Here is a 17,676-nt window from a genome sequence, read left to right on the forward strand (position 1 = left end):
CTATGGCAAAAATATACTGCAGACAGATTTCTCTAGCTCTTGCGTGGCAGAATATTCTTCCCATAGGCATGCATTGTAAACAATGCAAGTACCCTAAGGCTGGATTCACGGACGTATTTCGGCCGCAAGTCCCGGACCGAACACAGTGCAGGGAGCCGGGCTCCTAGAATCATACTTATGTACAACGCTAGGAGTCCCTGCTTCTGCGTGGAACTACTGTCCCGTACTGAAAACATGATTACAGTACGGGACAGTTGTCCGGCAGCGAGGCAGGGATTCCTAGCATCGTACATAAGTATGATGCTAGGAGCCCGGCTCCCTGCACTGTGTTCGGTCCGGGACTTGCGGCCGAAATACGTCCGTCAATTACGGACGTAATGTGCTCGTCTGAATCCAGCCTTAGTGTGCCTTCACACACAATGCTTTTAGTAAAAACGACACGTTTTTTGTGGTGTTTTTCCTGGTGTTTTTTTGGTGTGTTTTTTTGGCAAAAAAGACTATGACCAGATGTTATCTGGAAGTTAATAGGGAAATATCAGACGTCCTACAAACAGTGCGGTTTTTTTGTTGTTTTCAAAGGCAGCATGGGGTTAGTTTGGCGTTTTGTCAAACATGTGTGACTAAAAAAAAAAACACCCAAAAAATCACTTGTAAGAAACACATGATATACAAACTTATGTATGCAAAAGAGAAGACAACTATGTCTTTGCTTTACAGTGGATTTACACGTGGCAGATTTTGTTGTAGAAATTTCTGTTTGATTCATCTGAATGTGGTTGTTTCTGCAGCAGGTGTATGGATTTCTGCCATTTCCATTTAGATGAATGGAACTGGATTTTAGTCACAGAAATTGTGAATCCACCCTCATACATTTCCTGCTTTTGGATCAACTGGTTTTGGCAAAAAAATAAAAAACTGCTTCAAAACTGTGTGTACAGCCTACAACTAGATTCACACATTCAGTTTTATTGCAGTTTCTAGTACAGTTTCTTATTTTGATTTTTTTGAGCCAATGGCAGTAGTGGATGAGGACTTTTTTTTAATGTATTCCTGTGTTTGGCTTGAAAATATGCGATAAAAACGTCAAAAAACTGGATCAACACTGAATGCGTGATTCCAGCCAAAGGGGCTTTCAACCAATACCCTGTTTAGTGTTGGACTGGGGTTCCTGCAGCATACCTTCTATCTATACAGAATATATGCACAGGACATATCATTAATATTAGGCCCACCGGAGGGTCCTCTGGTCCAACCACGGTACTGCAGCTGAAGCTCAATAGTTAAAATGAGCAAATCTCGCAATTAAAAGTCTCTGTGTAGTCCCATGCTAAGGCCTCATGCACATGAGTGTAGATTTCGTCTGTAATTGCGGACCGTAATTATGGTCCGCAATTATGGACTCAATCATTTCTATTTCCCACGGACACCTTCACGTATATTTTCAGGAAGGTGGCCTAGCCATAGTGAGCCTCTGTAAAAGATGAGACGTCCTATCTTTTGCTTTTTACAGACAGTGCTCCCATACTTTATGCAGGAGGTTTCCCCGTGGCCGCCAGCGGCTGGCCATGCCCGTAATCATAGACCGTGTTTACGGGCACAGCGATGTGCATGAGGCCTAAGACTTTTCTACTTTAGATATGCTTAGTTTTATCTTTTTAATTGTGCAAGGAAACAATTTAAAAAAAAACAGTGGGGCATATTTATTAATACTGGTGTACCCAGGTATAGAATTTTTGTGTATGGTGCATTAACACTGATGTGGGGGAGAAGCATCGGAAATCTTTTGTAAATAAGTTGCAGTTTGTAACTTGCAGGTCACGCACCCATTTCCCACATAAAAAGTGGCAGTGGGCTTGATAAAAATGGTGCTCAGCCTGAGCACATGTTTTTTTAATTCTAAATATTCGTATGCCCTATTATCTCTAGTTTTAAAGTAGCTGAGAAGTCACTATTTGCCAACATATATATGTAGTCCTGTCCAAAGAACCACCTCTTGAGAAGACCACCCCTTTATCTAGATTTCCGGTAAGAGATTATTTAGTTTCATCCTATACTATACATACTGTTCAACTTCTTTGAGAGAAATACCCTTTCATATATTGAGCTGAGGATTAAATATTATTTTTAAACAATGTTTATTTGTAGCTCTTCCATTAAATGACTAATGAGCCCATCTAACCATCAAAAACTTCTCTGCCCAGTAAAATCACACTTAGCCTTCATGCACTTGGCAGCTCCATATAAGCTTCAAGTTGTATGGAATCATAATACAGCACCCATAAAAGTCTATAAGGACTGTATCTCTGTATAACTCCTTGTATAAGGTCTTTTCTTAATTTTTTTTTCTGTTAGATTCATCAAACAGAAAAAAAACTGTGGCATATTCTATTGGATGACATATTACAGAGATATTCTCCACCGGGAGCGTTGCTTCTATGGAGGCACTTATGGTGGCACACGGAGTGCCTATAGCTCGTGCAGCTCTGCAGTGCTACTCCCTAAGGAATGGCATAATTCATATACAATATAACATTGATGCACTAGAATATGCCATACCTTTGACAATAAGTAATTCCTTGCTTTATTTTAATTGTAGAGTCAATTCAGTGCCAGCATTTAGCACAGTAGGTTTAGTAATTCCGATGTAATAACCATTTTTTTTCCTCTTCTGCCAAGCGGCTACAATTTATATATAATGCTAGCCACAATTACGAGTGCTAAAGGGGATGTGTAATGACAGGGTAGGGAGACAGACAGGTGAGCCCAAATCTACCCACCACTCAGTCCCTGCCTACTTGCACGGCCCGTCCTGGGCGACGGCCTACAACTGGGCGACAGTCCCTATGCTCAATAAGTGCATGACAGACAAACAGACAAGGGTATACAGAAGCTAAGGGAAATGGGGAAGTTGCCCACGGCAACACCGTGACCAACAGGAGTAGTGAACGAGCCGAGTCAAACCAGGAGTGTACGAGGTACCAAACGCAGAGCAGGAGCGTAGTCAGTAAAGCCAGGGTCAAAATGAAGCAAGGTCAATAATCATAGCAGGAGCAGCAGAGCCAGGAAACAGGAAAGAATGACAGGCAAAGGAGGAGCAGGAAATGAAGGTATAAATAGACAGAGGGCGGCAGCTAGCTCCGTCTGGCCAGGCTGTGATAGGTTCTCCCACTCCTCAGCCTTCCAGCCTGAGTGGTAGCAGATCGAGTCACTCTAACAGACCTAGGCACAGATGCAGGCTGATTAACCACGGACGTCGACAAAGAAGCTGTGTCAGGCAAATCCATTACAGTACCCCCTTTTTTATGAGGGGCCACTGGACCCTTCCTAGGTGGACCTGCCTTGTTGGGGAACCGAAGTGTAAAGGATTTGCTAGACACAGGTTCTGTGTCGACGCCCGTGGGCAATCAGTCTGCACCTGCTCCTATGTCTGTGAGACTGACTCCATCTTCCACCACTCAGGATGGCAGGCTTAGGAGTGGGAGAGCCTATTACAGCCTGGCCAGACGGAGCTAGTTCCCACCCACTGTCTATTTATACCTGCCTTTCCTGTTCCTCCTTTGCCTGTGATTCTTCTATGCTTGTTTCCTGGCTTGCTGCTGCTGCTTGTACTACTGATCCTCTGCTTGTTATTGACCTTGGCTTTCTGACCACTCTCCTGCTTAGCGTTTTGTACCTCGCTCTCTCCTGGTTTGACTCGGCTCTTTCACCACTCTTGTTGCTCACGGTGTCTCCGTGGGCAGCTGCCCCTTTTCCCTGCTTCTGTGTACCCCTGTCTGTTTTGTCTGTCTTGCAATTACTGAGCGTAGGGACCGTCGCCCAGTTGTACCCCGTCGCTTAGGACGGGTCGTTGCAAGTAGGCAGGGACTGAGTGGCGGGTAGATTAGGGCTCACCTGTCTGTCTCCCTACCCTGTCATTACATAATCACAGGCACCATATACCTAGTCCACCCTGGTCCCTGACACATCTATGGACCCCCTTAAGACCCTGGCTGAGCAGATGCAGGGCCTCTCCCTACAGGTCCAGGCCCTGGCTCAGAGGGACAATCTGCGTCATGCTTCCCTGGTAGTGCCCCCCACCTCACCTCTTGAACCCCACCTCAAGTTGCCTAACCGGTTCTCAGGGGACCGGAAGACTTTTTTCTCCTTTCGGGAGAGTTGTAGACTCTATTTTCGCTTAAAGCCCCACTCCTCTTGCTAATGGTTATTTTACACAGCATGCCCCTCTTTTTGAACTCCTTGTTGGCTCCATGCATTTGGAGCAATGCTCTGTACTGGTGATGCAGGGATTATCGTCCGATTTGGTTTTAGGCCTTCCCTGGTTGCAGTTGCATAGTCCCACGTTTACCTGGAATACTGGGGATCTTACCAAATGGGGTAATGAATTCATGACGTCATGTTTTTCTGTTAATTCTATTTCTCTCCCTGAGGAGGTGAACACTCTACCTGAGTTTGTTCAGGACTTCACTGATGTTTTCTCTAAAGAGGCCTCCGAAGTGTTACCTCCTCATAGAGAATGCGCAATCGATTTGGTACCAGGAGCTAAGCTCCCTAAGGGTAGGATATTCAATCTCTCTTGTCCTGAACGTGAAGCCATGAGAGAGTATATCCAGGAATGCCTGGCCAAGGGTTACATTCGCCCCTCTACTTCTCCGGTAGGTGCTGGCTTCTTCTTCGTAGGGAAGAAGGATGGTGGTCTTAGGCCATGCATTGACTACCGAAACTTGAATAAGGTCACTGTAAGGAACCAGTATCCCCTTCCTTTGATTCCTGATCTCTTCAATCAGGTTCAGGGGGCCCAATGGTCCTCTAAGTTTGATCTACGGGGGGCGTATAACCTTATCCGCATCAAAGAGGGGGATGAGTGGAAGACTGCGTTTAACACGCCCGAAGGTCATTTCGAATACCTCGTCATGCCCTTTGGGTTGTGTGGTGCTCCCGCGGTCTTCCAGAATTTCATCAATGAGATTTTAAGAGACTATCTGGGGGTATTTCTTGTAGTGTACCTTGATGACATACTTGTGTTTTCCAAGGACTGGTCCTTCCACATTGAGCATGTCAGGAAGGTGCTCCAGGTCCTTCGGGAAAACAAACTGTTTGATAAGACCGAAAAATGTGTGTTTGGGGTGCAAGAGATACAATTTTTGGGTCAAATCCTCACTCCTCATGAATTCCGCATGGACCCCGCCAAGGTCCAGGCTGTGGCGGAATGGGTCCAACCTGCCTCCCTGAAGGCGTTACAGTGCTTCCTGGGATTCGCTAATTATTACAGGAGATTTATTGCTAACTTCTCGGTCATCGCTAAGCCTCCGGGCAGATTCTAAGAAAACCAGATTCTTGTGGTCGGTAAGGACCGTTACCTGGTGCCTAGCCCCCTCCAGGAAGTGGCGCCACTCTTCAAATGCCAATTTAATGGCTAAAAGTTTGCGGTTGCCAACGTCATAGTTACTCTCAGTGGGGGTGAACTTCCTGGAGAAGTAGGCACAGGGACGGAGATGGGTAAGACCCCTGGTACCCTGGGACAAGACAGCACCCACTCCCACCTCGGAGGCGTCAACCTCCACGATGAATGGCTCCATTTGGTTAGGCTGAATCAGCACTGGGGCAGAGACAAAGCACCTCTTAAGGACCTCAAAAGCCTGGACAGCCTCAGGAGGCCAATGGAGGAGGTCCGTAAGAGGCTTAGCGATGACCGAGAAGTTAGCAATAAATCTCCTGTAATAATTAGAGAACCCCAGGAAGCACTTTAAAGCCTTCAGGGAGGCAGGTTGGACCCATTCCGCCACAGCCTGAACCTTGGCAGGGTCCATGCGGAATTCGTTAGGAGTGAGGATTTGACCCAAAAATGGTATCTCCTGCAGCCCAAACACACATTTTTCAGTTTTAGCAAAGAGTTTGTTTTCCCTAAGGGCCTGGAGCACCTTCCTGACATGCTCAATGTGGGAGGACCAGTCCTTGGATAACACAAGTATATCATCAAGGTACACTACAAGAAATACCCCCAGGTAGTCTCTTAAAACCTCATTTATGAAATTCTGGAAGACCGCGGGATTATTACACAACCCAAAGGGCATGACGAGGTATTCGAAATGACCTTCGGGCGTGTTAAACGCAGTCTTCCACTCATCCCCTTCCCTGATTCGGATAAGGTTATAAGCCCCCCGAAGATCAAACTTAGAGAACCATTGGGCCCCCTGAACCTGATTGAAGAGATCAGGAATCAAAGGAAGGGGATAATGGTTCCTTACAGTAACCTTATTCAAGTTCCGGTAATCGATGCATGGCCTAAGACCACCATCCTTCTTCCCTACGAAGAAGAAGCCAGCACCTACCGGAGAAGTAGAGGGGCAAATGTAACCCTTGGCCAGGCTTCCCTGGATATATTCTTTCATGGCTTCACGTTCAGGACAAGAGAGATTGAATATCCTACCTTTAGGGAGCTTAGCTCCTGGTACCAAATCGATTGCGCAATCATACTCTCTATGAGGAGGTAACTCTTCGGAGGCTTTTTTAGAAAAAACATCAGCGAAGTCCTGAATAAACTCAGGTAGAGTGTCCACCTCCTCAGCGAGAGAAACCAAATTAATAGAAAAACAGGAAGTCATGCATTCATTACCCCATTTAGTAAGATCCCCAGTATTCCAGTTAAACGTGGGATTATGCATCTGCAACCAAGGAAGGCCTAAAACCAAATCGGACGATAATCCCTGCATCACCAACACAGAACACTGCTCCAAATGAATGGAGCCAACAATGAGTTCAAAAACAGGGGTATGCTGCATAAAATAACCATTAGCAAGTGGGGTGGAGTCGATACCCACTACCGGGACAGGTTTAGGCAAATCAATTAAAGGCATAGCTAGAGACATAGCAAATTCCACAGACATAATATTAGCAGAAGACCCTGAGTCCACGAAGGCACTGCCGGTGGCAGACCTACCACCAAAAGAGACCTGAAAGGGAAGCAAGATTTTATTAGGCTTCATATTAACGGGAAATACCTGTGCGCCCAAGTGACCTCCCCGATGGTCACTTAGGCGCGGAAGTTCTTCCGGCTGCTTATTCTTACGCCTAGGACAGTTGTTCACTTGATGCTTGTCATCCCCACAGTAGAAGCAGAGACCATTCTTCCTGCGGAGCTCTCTACGTTGTTGGGGAGACATGGAGGCCCCTAGTTGCATTGGTTCATCCGAGTTTTCCGTGGAAGAACGAAGCAACGGAACCTCGGGAGCCATCGTGGGGGAGCCAGAGGAGAAAGCACAAAAACGTTTGAGTCGTCGTTCCCTGAGATGTCGGTTAAGACGTACCGCTAAAGCCATAACCTGATCTAGAGAGTCCGAAGAGGGATAGCTAACTAACAGGTCTTTCAGGGCGTTCGACAGACCCAATCTAAACTGGCACCTCAAGGCAGGGTCATTCCACCGAGAAGCTACACACCACTTCCTAAAGTCAGAACAATACTCCTCAACGGGTCTCTTACACTGACGTATGGTCACCAGCTGACTCTCGGCAAAGGCAGTCTTTTCAGTCTCGTCATATATGAGCCCGAGAGCAGAAAAAAAAAGATCAACAGAGGAAAGTTCAGGGGCGTCAGGAGCCAAGGAGAAGGCCCATTCTTGGGGCACGTCCTGGAGCCGGGACATAATTATACCCACTTGCTGGCTCTCAGAACCTGAGGAGTGGGGCCTTAGACGGAAATAGAGCCTACAACTCTCCCGAAAGGGGAAAAAAAATCTTACGGTCCCCTGAGAACCGGTCAGGCAACTTGAGGTGGGGTTCAAGAGGTGAGGTGGGGGGTACTACCAGGGTAGCATTACGCTGGTTGCCCCTCTGAGCCAGGGCTTGGACCTGTAGTGAGATGTCCTGCATTTGCTGAGCCAGGATCTCAAGGGGGTCCATAGTTGTGTCAGGGACCAGGGTAGAAAAGGTATATGGGACTGTGATTATGTAATGACGGGGTAGGGAGACAGACAGGTGAGCCCTAATCTACCCGCCACTCAGTCCATGACTACTTGCACGGCCCGTCCTAGGCAATGGCGTACAACTGGGCGACGGTCCCTACGCTCAATATGTGCACGACAGACAAACAGACAAGGGTACACAGAAGCTAAGGGAAATGGGGCAGTTGCCCACGGCAACACCGTGAGCAACAGGCGTAGTGAACGAGCCGAGTCAAAGCAGGAGTGTACGAGGTACCAAACGCAGAGCAGGAGCATAGTCAGTAAGGCCAGGGTCAAAATGAAGCAAGGTCAATAAAAATAGCAGGAGCAGCAGAGCCAGGAAACAGGACAGAATAAAAATAGCAGGAGCAGCAGAGCCAGGAAACAGGACAGAATCACAGGCAAAGACAAGCAGGAAATAAAGGTATAAATAGACCGAGGGCGGGAGCTAGAACCGTCTGGCCAGGCTGTGATAGGTTCTCCCACTCCTCAGCCTCCTAGCCTGAGTGGTAGCAGATCGAGTCACTCTAACAGACCTAGGCACAGATGCAGGCTGATTAACCACGGGCGTCGACAAAGAAGCTGTGTCAGGCAAATTTATTACAGGATGTTAACCAAATCTATATGCCATTCATTTTTTGGGGTAAGGTGGATGACAACCACTGTAGGATGTAGGTAGTTGTAATAGCATCCCATCTTCATGCTTTCCTGCCTATTTTCTTGTCTTTTTTTTAGAAAAATTCTATTTAGCAATACTTAACGTTTCTTCACATTTTTTCTAGTTTTTGGCCAACCAGCAGGCAAAGGAAAACGTCCAAAAGAGCCTGGAGAAAATAAAATTAAACCAGCAATAAAGAAGCTAAAACCAAAAGTTATAAAGCTGAAGGAATCCACAGAGCCCACCTCAAAGGTGCACTCTATTATGACACAAGTTATGGACAAGGGCCGGTTCCAGAAGCCCCCGGCTATGCTCACCATATTAGCAGGGCAGAGCATTGAGCTTAGATGTAAGGGGGAGAAGATAACATGGAACTATCCTGAATACTTGGACACATTCAAGGACTCTAGACTCAGGTAAGCGTCCATAATGAAATGGAATCCTTGTACCCTTCTGAAGTTTTTGACTAATTGAGTCCCAATAGAGGGATAAAGGAAAGAACTTCTACTGCTGATATCAACTCCTATTTTTGTGTAAAAAAAAAATGCATGTCGTTCCTCAAATATGGCTTAACAGATGGAAAATGATGTGCAAACATTGTGGTTCTCACGAACACCTGAGCAAAACCAACTAGCCTAAAGCTCTGTTCACACAATAAATCTCCCGACGTGCTCCGAACATAAAGCTGCATATGTCATACAGTGGCACATGTCACCAATTGTAAACTGTGGTGTACTGGTATAAGTTTTGTTGCGGGATGCCTCTGAAATGAAAAGCGTAGTCGATGATGCTTTTCAATACAGATAAAATAAGTACTGGCAGATGTTAGCCAAAAGGACACTCTTTAGGCATATGTCCGGCCCATTATACTCTATGGATAATCACAGTGTATATACCGGGACCATTTCCTGGTGCATATGCCAAACGTGCAAACTAAACGCAGTATGAACATAGCCGAATGAATGAATATATTTTGTGTGAATGAAAAACCACTTTAAAATTGCGTAACTATTAGATGCCCTAATAACAATAATGTACTGGGTGCAATAGCACCCACTTACTGTTCCCCGATCACCCTATTTTAGTGTCATTAGAGCATCTAATACCTTAATTTAAAGACATTTGTATATAATAAGGTCTGGCTATTAATTAAATTGCATAAAGGCATAGGTAACTCACGTTCTAGCAGATTTCTATATATCCATATTAGTGGTAATTGGTGTAGAAGCTTTGCACAGTAATCTTCAGTCATTATATTTCTGAATTATGCTGGAGCTTGTATTTTTTGTACATTTCCTAAACTTTTTATAAATGCTGAGTAGGCAGGTTCGCCACATGTCATTTTAAGATCTTTGCATTGTTGGAATTCCACATTTTCACCCTTTCCCTCTGGTCCATTTTTCTTCATCTGAGCAGTAATTTAATATGCAGGCTGTTTTCTTATCGCCCATCCTAACTTTAGAATGGTATGTTAATTCAGAAAATATATGATTATATGTTATTATATTATGACTGACTGCAGAAGCATTGTTTATCTCTCCATTCCTGCAGACATTTTCAGCGATTGTTATAAAACTTTATTTCAGGGTATATTTATTTTTATAGAGCAAGGTGGAACAAATGGCTCTGTACTTACATGCCTGTATTAGGCCATAGACCTGCGTTACTGAATGCATAGTGGGCCACAGGGCCAGAAAGGACAATTTGCATGTTTCTACCCACTTTTCCATAATTATGATGAACTTCTGTGTTTTGGGAAAAAACATTTAGGAATACTGTACAGTGTTTAGCATTGACCTTTTAATTTGGTTTTCAAGCACTACATGTGGGTCCCCTATAGTCTGTTTGTGCAGGGCAATGAGTTCCACTGGTACAGGGTACGGTATGATATGATAGGATTTGATATGGTATCCTGCATTTTACATTTAATGCTGCATTTACTAAAATGATCTTTCTCTACCCCTGTTTATAACATGTATGCATTTTTCTGTTCATTCCATTAATCACCTATATCAATCCCTTACTGTTAAGTGTTATAGTGCAAATATCATCACTACTGATGATACATACCACCATACTGTGACAGAATAATACTCCCATACAGTGACTAAATAATAACACCATTACCCAAATACAGTCATTGAATATTACTATCATGTAATGACTTAATAATAGTGCAATACATGCAGTCTGGAGGGTATAGTCACAATGCAGATTAGATAAAGGAATACAGTACTGATCAGGCACTGTCAAAGACACAACAACTAAGACTGAATAATACTGCCATACAGTGACTTAATAATACCGCCATACAGAGACCTCAACAATACTGCCATATAGTGACTGAATAATACCGCCATACAGTGACTGAACAATTATTATTATTTTTTTAATGACATTTAAAAAAAGATTGTCCATCAATGTGATTCGTGCAACTTCCTAAATACATTTTATTAAAAATTGTATTTACTTTTTGAGATACAGCTGCTTTGTATTCTGTATAAAGAGCAGCTGTATGTTGCGCTGAATCCTGTATTCTTCAGGTTAGCGGCACTGAAGGGTTCAGTGACAGCGGGTACTCTGTGTCTCTGACACGCAGGATCCACCTGTTAAGTGATGAACTTAGATGTGATCGATAACAGCTCAATCCTGCATGTCAGAGACACAGAGTACCCGCTGTCACTGAACACGTCAGTCCGCGGACTTGAGAGATTTAGATCTTAGCGAATGATACAGCTGCTCTGTATACAGAATATAAAGCAGCTGTATCTCAAAAAGTCAAAATCATTTTTAAGAAAATGTATTTAGGAAGTTGCACCAATCACATTGATGCTCAATTTTATTTAAAAAATAATTGTATTGAAAAAAAAAAAAATTATTGTTCAGTCAGTTAGAAAAACAAAACACAAAAAAACAACAATGTCAAAGGAGTACATAGCCTTTAATAGAGCCATACAAGCAGTCTAGAGGGTTTTGTCACAATACAGTATAGATAAAGGAATACAGTACTGATCAGGCACTGTCAAAGCCACAATAACAATGACTGGATAATGCCACCATACAGTGACCGAAAAAATACCACCATACCGAGACCTATTGCCTCTCGTGTTCCTCCTGCTACACCTCCTGGCAGTACTGACCCACGATTTTCTCTGCCACTACCTCATTGCTATGATGGAGATGCGAAAACCTGCAGGGGATTTCTGAACCAGTGCCAGATCCACTTCAGCCTACATGCCAGAGCATTTTCTACTGACGGCGCAAGGATCTCTGTTATCGTCTCTCTTCTTACTGGCAAGTCCCTAGCATGGGCGAATTCCATCTGAGAACGTCAGGGACCCGGGACTTCCAGTGTTTCCTACAGATTTTTTGCATAGTGTTTGAGGAACCTGGACAAGTCCCTTCAGCAGCTACATCTCTGCTGACCTTTCGCCAGTGGGACACCTCCGTCGGCGAGTATGCCATTCAGTTACGCACCCTGGCGGCAGAGCTGTCCTGGAACAACGAGGCCTTGGGTGTTACATTCTGGCAGGGACTGTCTCCTAAGATTAAAGACGAGCTCGCCACTCGTGTTCTGCCACCTACCCTGGATGACCTCATACATTTAGCCATACGGATTGACATGAGGATGCTGGAGCAATCACAAGAGGCTCACCGGGATGCAAGATTCCCACCAGAGGAGTCTATGCAGGTGGACCTGTTTAAACTGTCTGTCCAGGAGAGACACAGCAGACGCACTTCAGGACTTTGACTGTATTTCGGCCTCGGAGGCCATATTGTGCGTTGATGTCCGCAGAGGCAATCGAAACTCCTGTGCCTAGGATTGGTTGGAGAGACAACCCTAGGTGGAACGGCGCTAGGGAGAAAGTTCTCCTCTAGACTGTCCATTCCCGTGACCATAGTGTCTGGTGAAAAGACGCACCGGGTCTCTGCATATCTGGACTCTGGGTCCGCAACAAACTTCATCCGGAAAGACCTAGTGGATCTTCTTCAGTTGCCCACAGTCCCCCTGAGGACATCTTTGGCTGTCGCCTCAGGGAATGGACTGCCTCTGCCCGACCCAATCGTAGCTGAGACCAAACCGCTGAAACTCCAAGTTGGAGCCCTTCATTCAGAGCTAATCTCATTTCTCGTTCTGCCCAAAGCTGTCAACCCTGTGCTGCTGGGTCTGCCTTGGTTTCGACTACATGTCCCAGTTCTGGACTGGAATTCCGGAGAGGTTCTCCAATGGGGTCTCAAGTGTCGCAATCGCTGTCTGTCGCAGATCCATCCGGTCCAGTCTCCTTTGCCCCAGTCATTGGCAGGATTGCCTCCTCAGTACTCTCAATTTGTGGATGTCTTCAGTGGGAAGGAGGCTGAGATGTTCCCGCCACACCGGGCTTATGACTGCCCCATTAAACTGGTTCCAGATGCATCCCCTCCCCGTGGCCGGGTATACCCTCTCTCCTTGCCAGAGACTCAGTCCATGTCGATCTACATCAAGGGGAATCTGGAGAGGGGTTTCATATGGAAGTCTTCCCCCCGGGCCGGGCCCAGGTTCTTCTTTCTCAAGAAAAAAGACGGATCTCTTCGGCCTTGCATTGACTACCGTAGTCTCAATCAAGTCACGGTCCAAAACACATATCCGTTACCCCTAATCTCCAAACTATTTGACAGCATAAAAGGAGCCAAGATCTTCTCTAAACTGGACTTGCATGGGGCTTACAACTTGATTCTAATCCGTCAAGGTGATGAGTGGAAGACGGCATTTAACACTCGAGAGGGGCACTAAGAATACCTGGTGATGCCTTTGGTCTGTGTAACGCTACCACGGTCCTCAAGGAATTCGTCAATGACATCTTCCGAGACCTCCTCTATGTCTGTGTTGTGGTCTATGTCGATGACATTTTAATTATTTCTTCAGATCCGACGACTCATCAGAGACATGTCCGTCAAGTTCTGCTGCGACTAAGGGAGAATCGCCTGTATGCCAAGCTGGAGAAGTGCGTGTTTGAGAAAAAATCTCTCCCTTTCCTGGGCTACATCATCTCGGATCAAGGCCTCAAGGTGGACCCTAAGAAGGTAAAGGCCGTCTTGGAATGGCCACGTTCTCAAGGCTTGAGGTCTATACAGCGCTTTTTGAGATTCGCCAACTTTTAGTTTAAGTTTATCCCATACTTCTTTTCACTGACGGCTCCCATCTCTACCCTCACCAGGAAAGGTATGAACGCCAAGGTGTGGACTCCAGAGGTAGAATCTGCATTTAATAGCCTTAAGAGTGCCTTCGTGTCTGCCTCAACCCTCCATCATCCCGATGTATCCCTACAGTTTTCGTTGGTCGTGGATGCCTCCTCTGTTGGTGCAGGCGCACTTCTGTTCCAGAGAGGCTTCAAAGGGAAGGCAGTGGTATGTGGCTATTATTCTAGACTTTTTTCTTCCTCAGAGTGCAATTACTCATTTGGGGATCGGGAGTTATTGGCCATCAAATTGGCTCTGGAGGAGTGGAGACATCTATTAGAGGGTGCAGCTCACCGCATCCTGATATATACTGACCACAAGAACCTCACCTATCTCCAGTTGGCCCAACGATTGAACCCCCGTCAAGCCAGGTGGTCGCTGTTCTTTGCTCAGTTCCAGTTTGTGCTCCACTACCGACCTGCCGACAAAAATGCGAGGGCCGATGCTTTGTCCAGGTCGTTCGAGACAGAGGACACCATGGAGTCTCCGCAAAATATCATTAATCTGTCCTGCATCATCTCTGTTAATCCTCTGCAAGTTAGAGACATCCCTCTGGGGAGGACTTTTGTACGCCTGGCAGACAGGAGGAGAATCCTTTGCTGGGGACACAGCTCCAAACTGGCGGGGCACACGGGTGTCCGTAAAACCCCAGATCTGATTGCCCGTCAGTTCTGGTGGCCCACGCTGCCCAAAGACATCGTGGACTTTGTCTTGTCATGCACGGTGTGTGCAGCTAACATGGTTGCTCACTCCAAGCCTGCTGGTCTGCTCCAGCCGCTGCCTGTGCCCAATTCATCCTGGCAGCATATAGCAATGGAGTTTGTCACGGACCTGCCCCTCTATGCTGGATGCAGTGCGGTCTGGGTCGTGGTGGACCGTTTCTTGAAAATGGCTCATTTTCTTCCGCTGACCGGCCTACCTTCTGCTTCTCGACTGGCCAACTTCTTCATCCAACACATCTTCCGCCTGCACGGCTTACCTCTGCATATCGTGTCTGATCGGCGAGTTCAGTTCACCTCAAAGTTCTGGAGAGCCCACTGTAAATTCCTTAATGTAAAGTTGGACTTTAACTCAGCCTACCACCCCCAGTCCAATGGTCAAGTGGAGAGGATTAATCAGATCATGGAGAACTACCTACGACACTTCATCTCCAGGCAGCATGATGGCTGGGTGCAGCTTCTTCCTTGGGCCGAGTTCTCTTATAACAACCATACAAGTGAGTCCACTGCTGCCACACCGTTCTTCAGCGTTTACGGCTAACACCCACAAATTCTTCACCCGGTGTCAGTTACGTCCCAGGTGCCCGCAGCGGACTCTGCATTCAGGGACTTCCTGCAGATCTGGCAGCAAACCCGATCCTCTATTCTGCTGGCGGTTGATCGCATGAAGCGTGAGGCGGACACAAGGAGAAGAGAGCTGCCTCAGATCCTTCCAGGTACCAAGGTCTGGCTGTCCTCTAGGAATATACGCCTGAAGGTGCCGTCACACAAGTGTGCTCCCAGGTTCCTCGGACACTTTGAGATCCTGCAACAGATCAACCCTGTCTCCTACAAGCTTCGGCTGCCTCCTACCTTCAAGATCCCCAACTCCTTTCATGTTTCCCTCCTGAAGTCTGTGGTCCTGAACTGCTACTCCAAGACTCCTGGTCCCGCAGTTACCTCCGGCGGTTCATCTGATACATTTGAAGTTAAAGAGATCCTGGACACCAAAAAAGTAGGAGGATGAACCGTCTATCTAGTGGATTCGAAGGGATTTGGACCAGAGGAGAGGTCCTGGGAGCCAGAGGAGAACCTCAATGCTCCTATCCTCATTAAGAAGTTCCTCTCTCGCTCTGGTCCCAAGAAGAGAGGGCGTAAGAGGGGGGATACTTTAACGTCCGCAGCAGCAGACCGCAGACTTCTCTCATCCTGCTGACATCTTCCTTCCTAGAGATGCCGGCACATGCGGCCGTCCTGGCCTGCAGTGACCACTAGGGTGCGCGCGTGAGCTCAGTCCTGGCCTTAAAGGGTCAGCACGCACACATGTTTAGAAATGTCTAATCATCCTGGACTATTCGAAGGGCCCTTCCCCTTCACTCATTGCCTGAGCATTGTTGTGTTTTTTCACGTGTCAGTCTAGAAAATGGTCCCTTAGTGTTTTCCTGTTCCCAGTGTTCCCGTTGCTACCTGTATTCTGTATCCCATGCTACCTTGTACCTGTGCCTTAAGAGAATTGGAGTCGTGTTGTGTTATACCACGCCTGGTGTCTGCTGCCAAGGTCCCATCTGAGCCTAGCCACCACTACTTTCTGTACTACCACAGGTACCCTTGCTCGGACTATTGACTTTACTTGGTACACTGTTTGGCCAGCTGCTATCCCACTTTGGTGGTACGGCCCAGTGGGTCCAGATACCCACAGATCGTGACATCCACAGGGTAGGTGATCATTTTCTGATCACTGGGGGCCCACCGCTCGAGTCTGCTCAACCACAGTGAGAAGAACATTAAATGGAGTGGCGGTTGAGCATGCGCACTGCCGCTGCATTCAAAGTGTATGGGAATGACGAAACAGCGAGTACATCGCTCGGCTGTTTCCATCATTCTCAAAGACAGTGAATGCAGCGGCAGCACGCATGCTCGACCGCCACTCCAATGAAGCTTCTCCTCACTGCAAGGAGTGCAGTGAGGAGGATCCTGGGGTTCAGGACCTTCGCTCTCACTATTGGTGGGGGTCCCAGCGGTGGGGCCCCCAGTGATCAGAAAATTATCACCTAGTCTGTGGACAGGTGATAATTTATAATTTTGGGAATACCCCTTTAACTTTACAGGTCCATGAAATATGACAATGCCATGTACATAATTGGTGCATATATCTTTTATTAGACAATGACTTAAAAGATAAGTATTTTAAACTGAATAAAATAACTGAGAAATTGACTGGAATCTTTTGAAAACTGTTTGAGAATCCCGCAGTCTTGTTCATCAAGGCAGTGAAGTTTCTCACTGAGTTTTGGGCTTTTGTTTTTATATTATTATTTTAACATACAGAATGTTACCCAAAATATGTATAATGTTCCTTCCAAGAGCATTTAGAGTGATTAAAAACATTTATAAAAAAGCATTGAATATAAAATATGTTTTTAAGTGGAATGCATTTTTATGCTGCCAGAAACTTTTTAAAACCTATGAAGGCAAAGCTTTAAATCTGGAAAGGATTTATTTAATTAAAATAATATTCTCTTGGTATAATCCCGTTACTTATCCTGCTTTTCAGTGGTATGAGCAGAAAGCTTGTGATGTTGTATTAGAGCTGCAAGCCATCTGTATCCCTTGAGAGTTTAGTGTATCAGTGTATCAGTGGATTTAGTCGATCAGTCTGTCCGCTGTCTCTAACATCATGTCATCTCTCCATCTGAAATGGAATCTTTCTAAAACTGAGCTCCTTGTGTTTCCACCATTTACTAACCTACCTAAACCTGATGTCTCCATCACAGTGTGTGGCACTACCATAACTCCAAGGCAGCACGCCCACTATCTTAGGGTTATTTCTGACTCAGACATTCATTCACTTACACGCTCCTGTCACTTTCACCTGAAAAACGTCTCCAGAATCCACCCTTTTCTTATTGTGGAAACAGCCAAAACTCTCATTGTCGCTCTGATTCACTCTCGTCTTGATTACTGTAACTCCGTACTAATCGGTCTTCCCCTCACTAAACTCTGCCCTCTCCAATCTATCCTCAATGAAGCAGCCAGGCTCATCTTTCTGACCAACCACTACACCAATGCCTCTACCCTCTGCCAGTCACTGCACTGGTTGCCTATAGCATTCAGAATTAAATTCAAACTTATTACTCTCACCTACAAAGCTCTCCACAGTGCTTCA

General features: G+C 45.9%; 1 protein-coding gene across 1 annotated transcript in view; it reads left to right on the forward strand.

Annotated features, from left to right (window-relative positions):
* PDGFRL (platelet derived growth factor receptor like) overlaps positions 1-17,676 on the forward strand; it is a 181,903-nt gene that overhangs the window by 47,005 nt on the left and 117,222 nt on the right. Inside the window, exon 2 of the mRNA XM_075849624.1 lies at positions 8,720-9,011. Within this exon, the coding sequence (XP_075705739.1) occupies positions 8,720-9,011 (292 nt within the window). The remainder of the gene's footprint in view (positions 1-8,719; positions 9,012-17,676) is intronic.

The sequence above is a fragment of the Rhinoderma darwinii genome, chromosome 1, assembly GCF_050947455.1.
Source record: "Rhinoderma darwinii isolate aRhiDar2 chromosome 1, aRhiDar2.hap1, whole genome shotgun sequence".
Classification (NCBI taxonomy): Eukaryota; Metazoa; Chordata; class Amphibia; order Anura; family Rhinodermatidae; genus Rhinoderma; species Rhinoderma darwinii.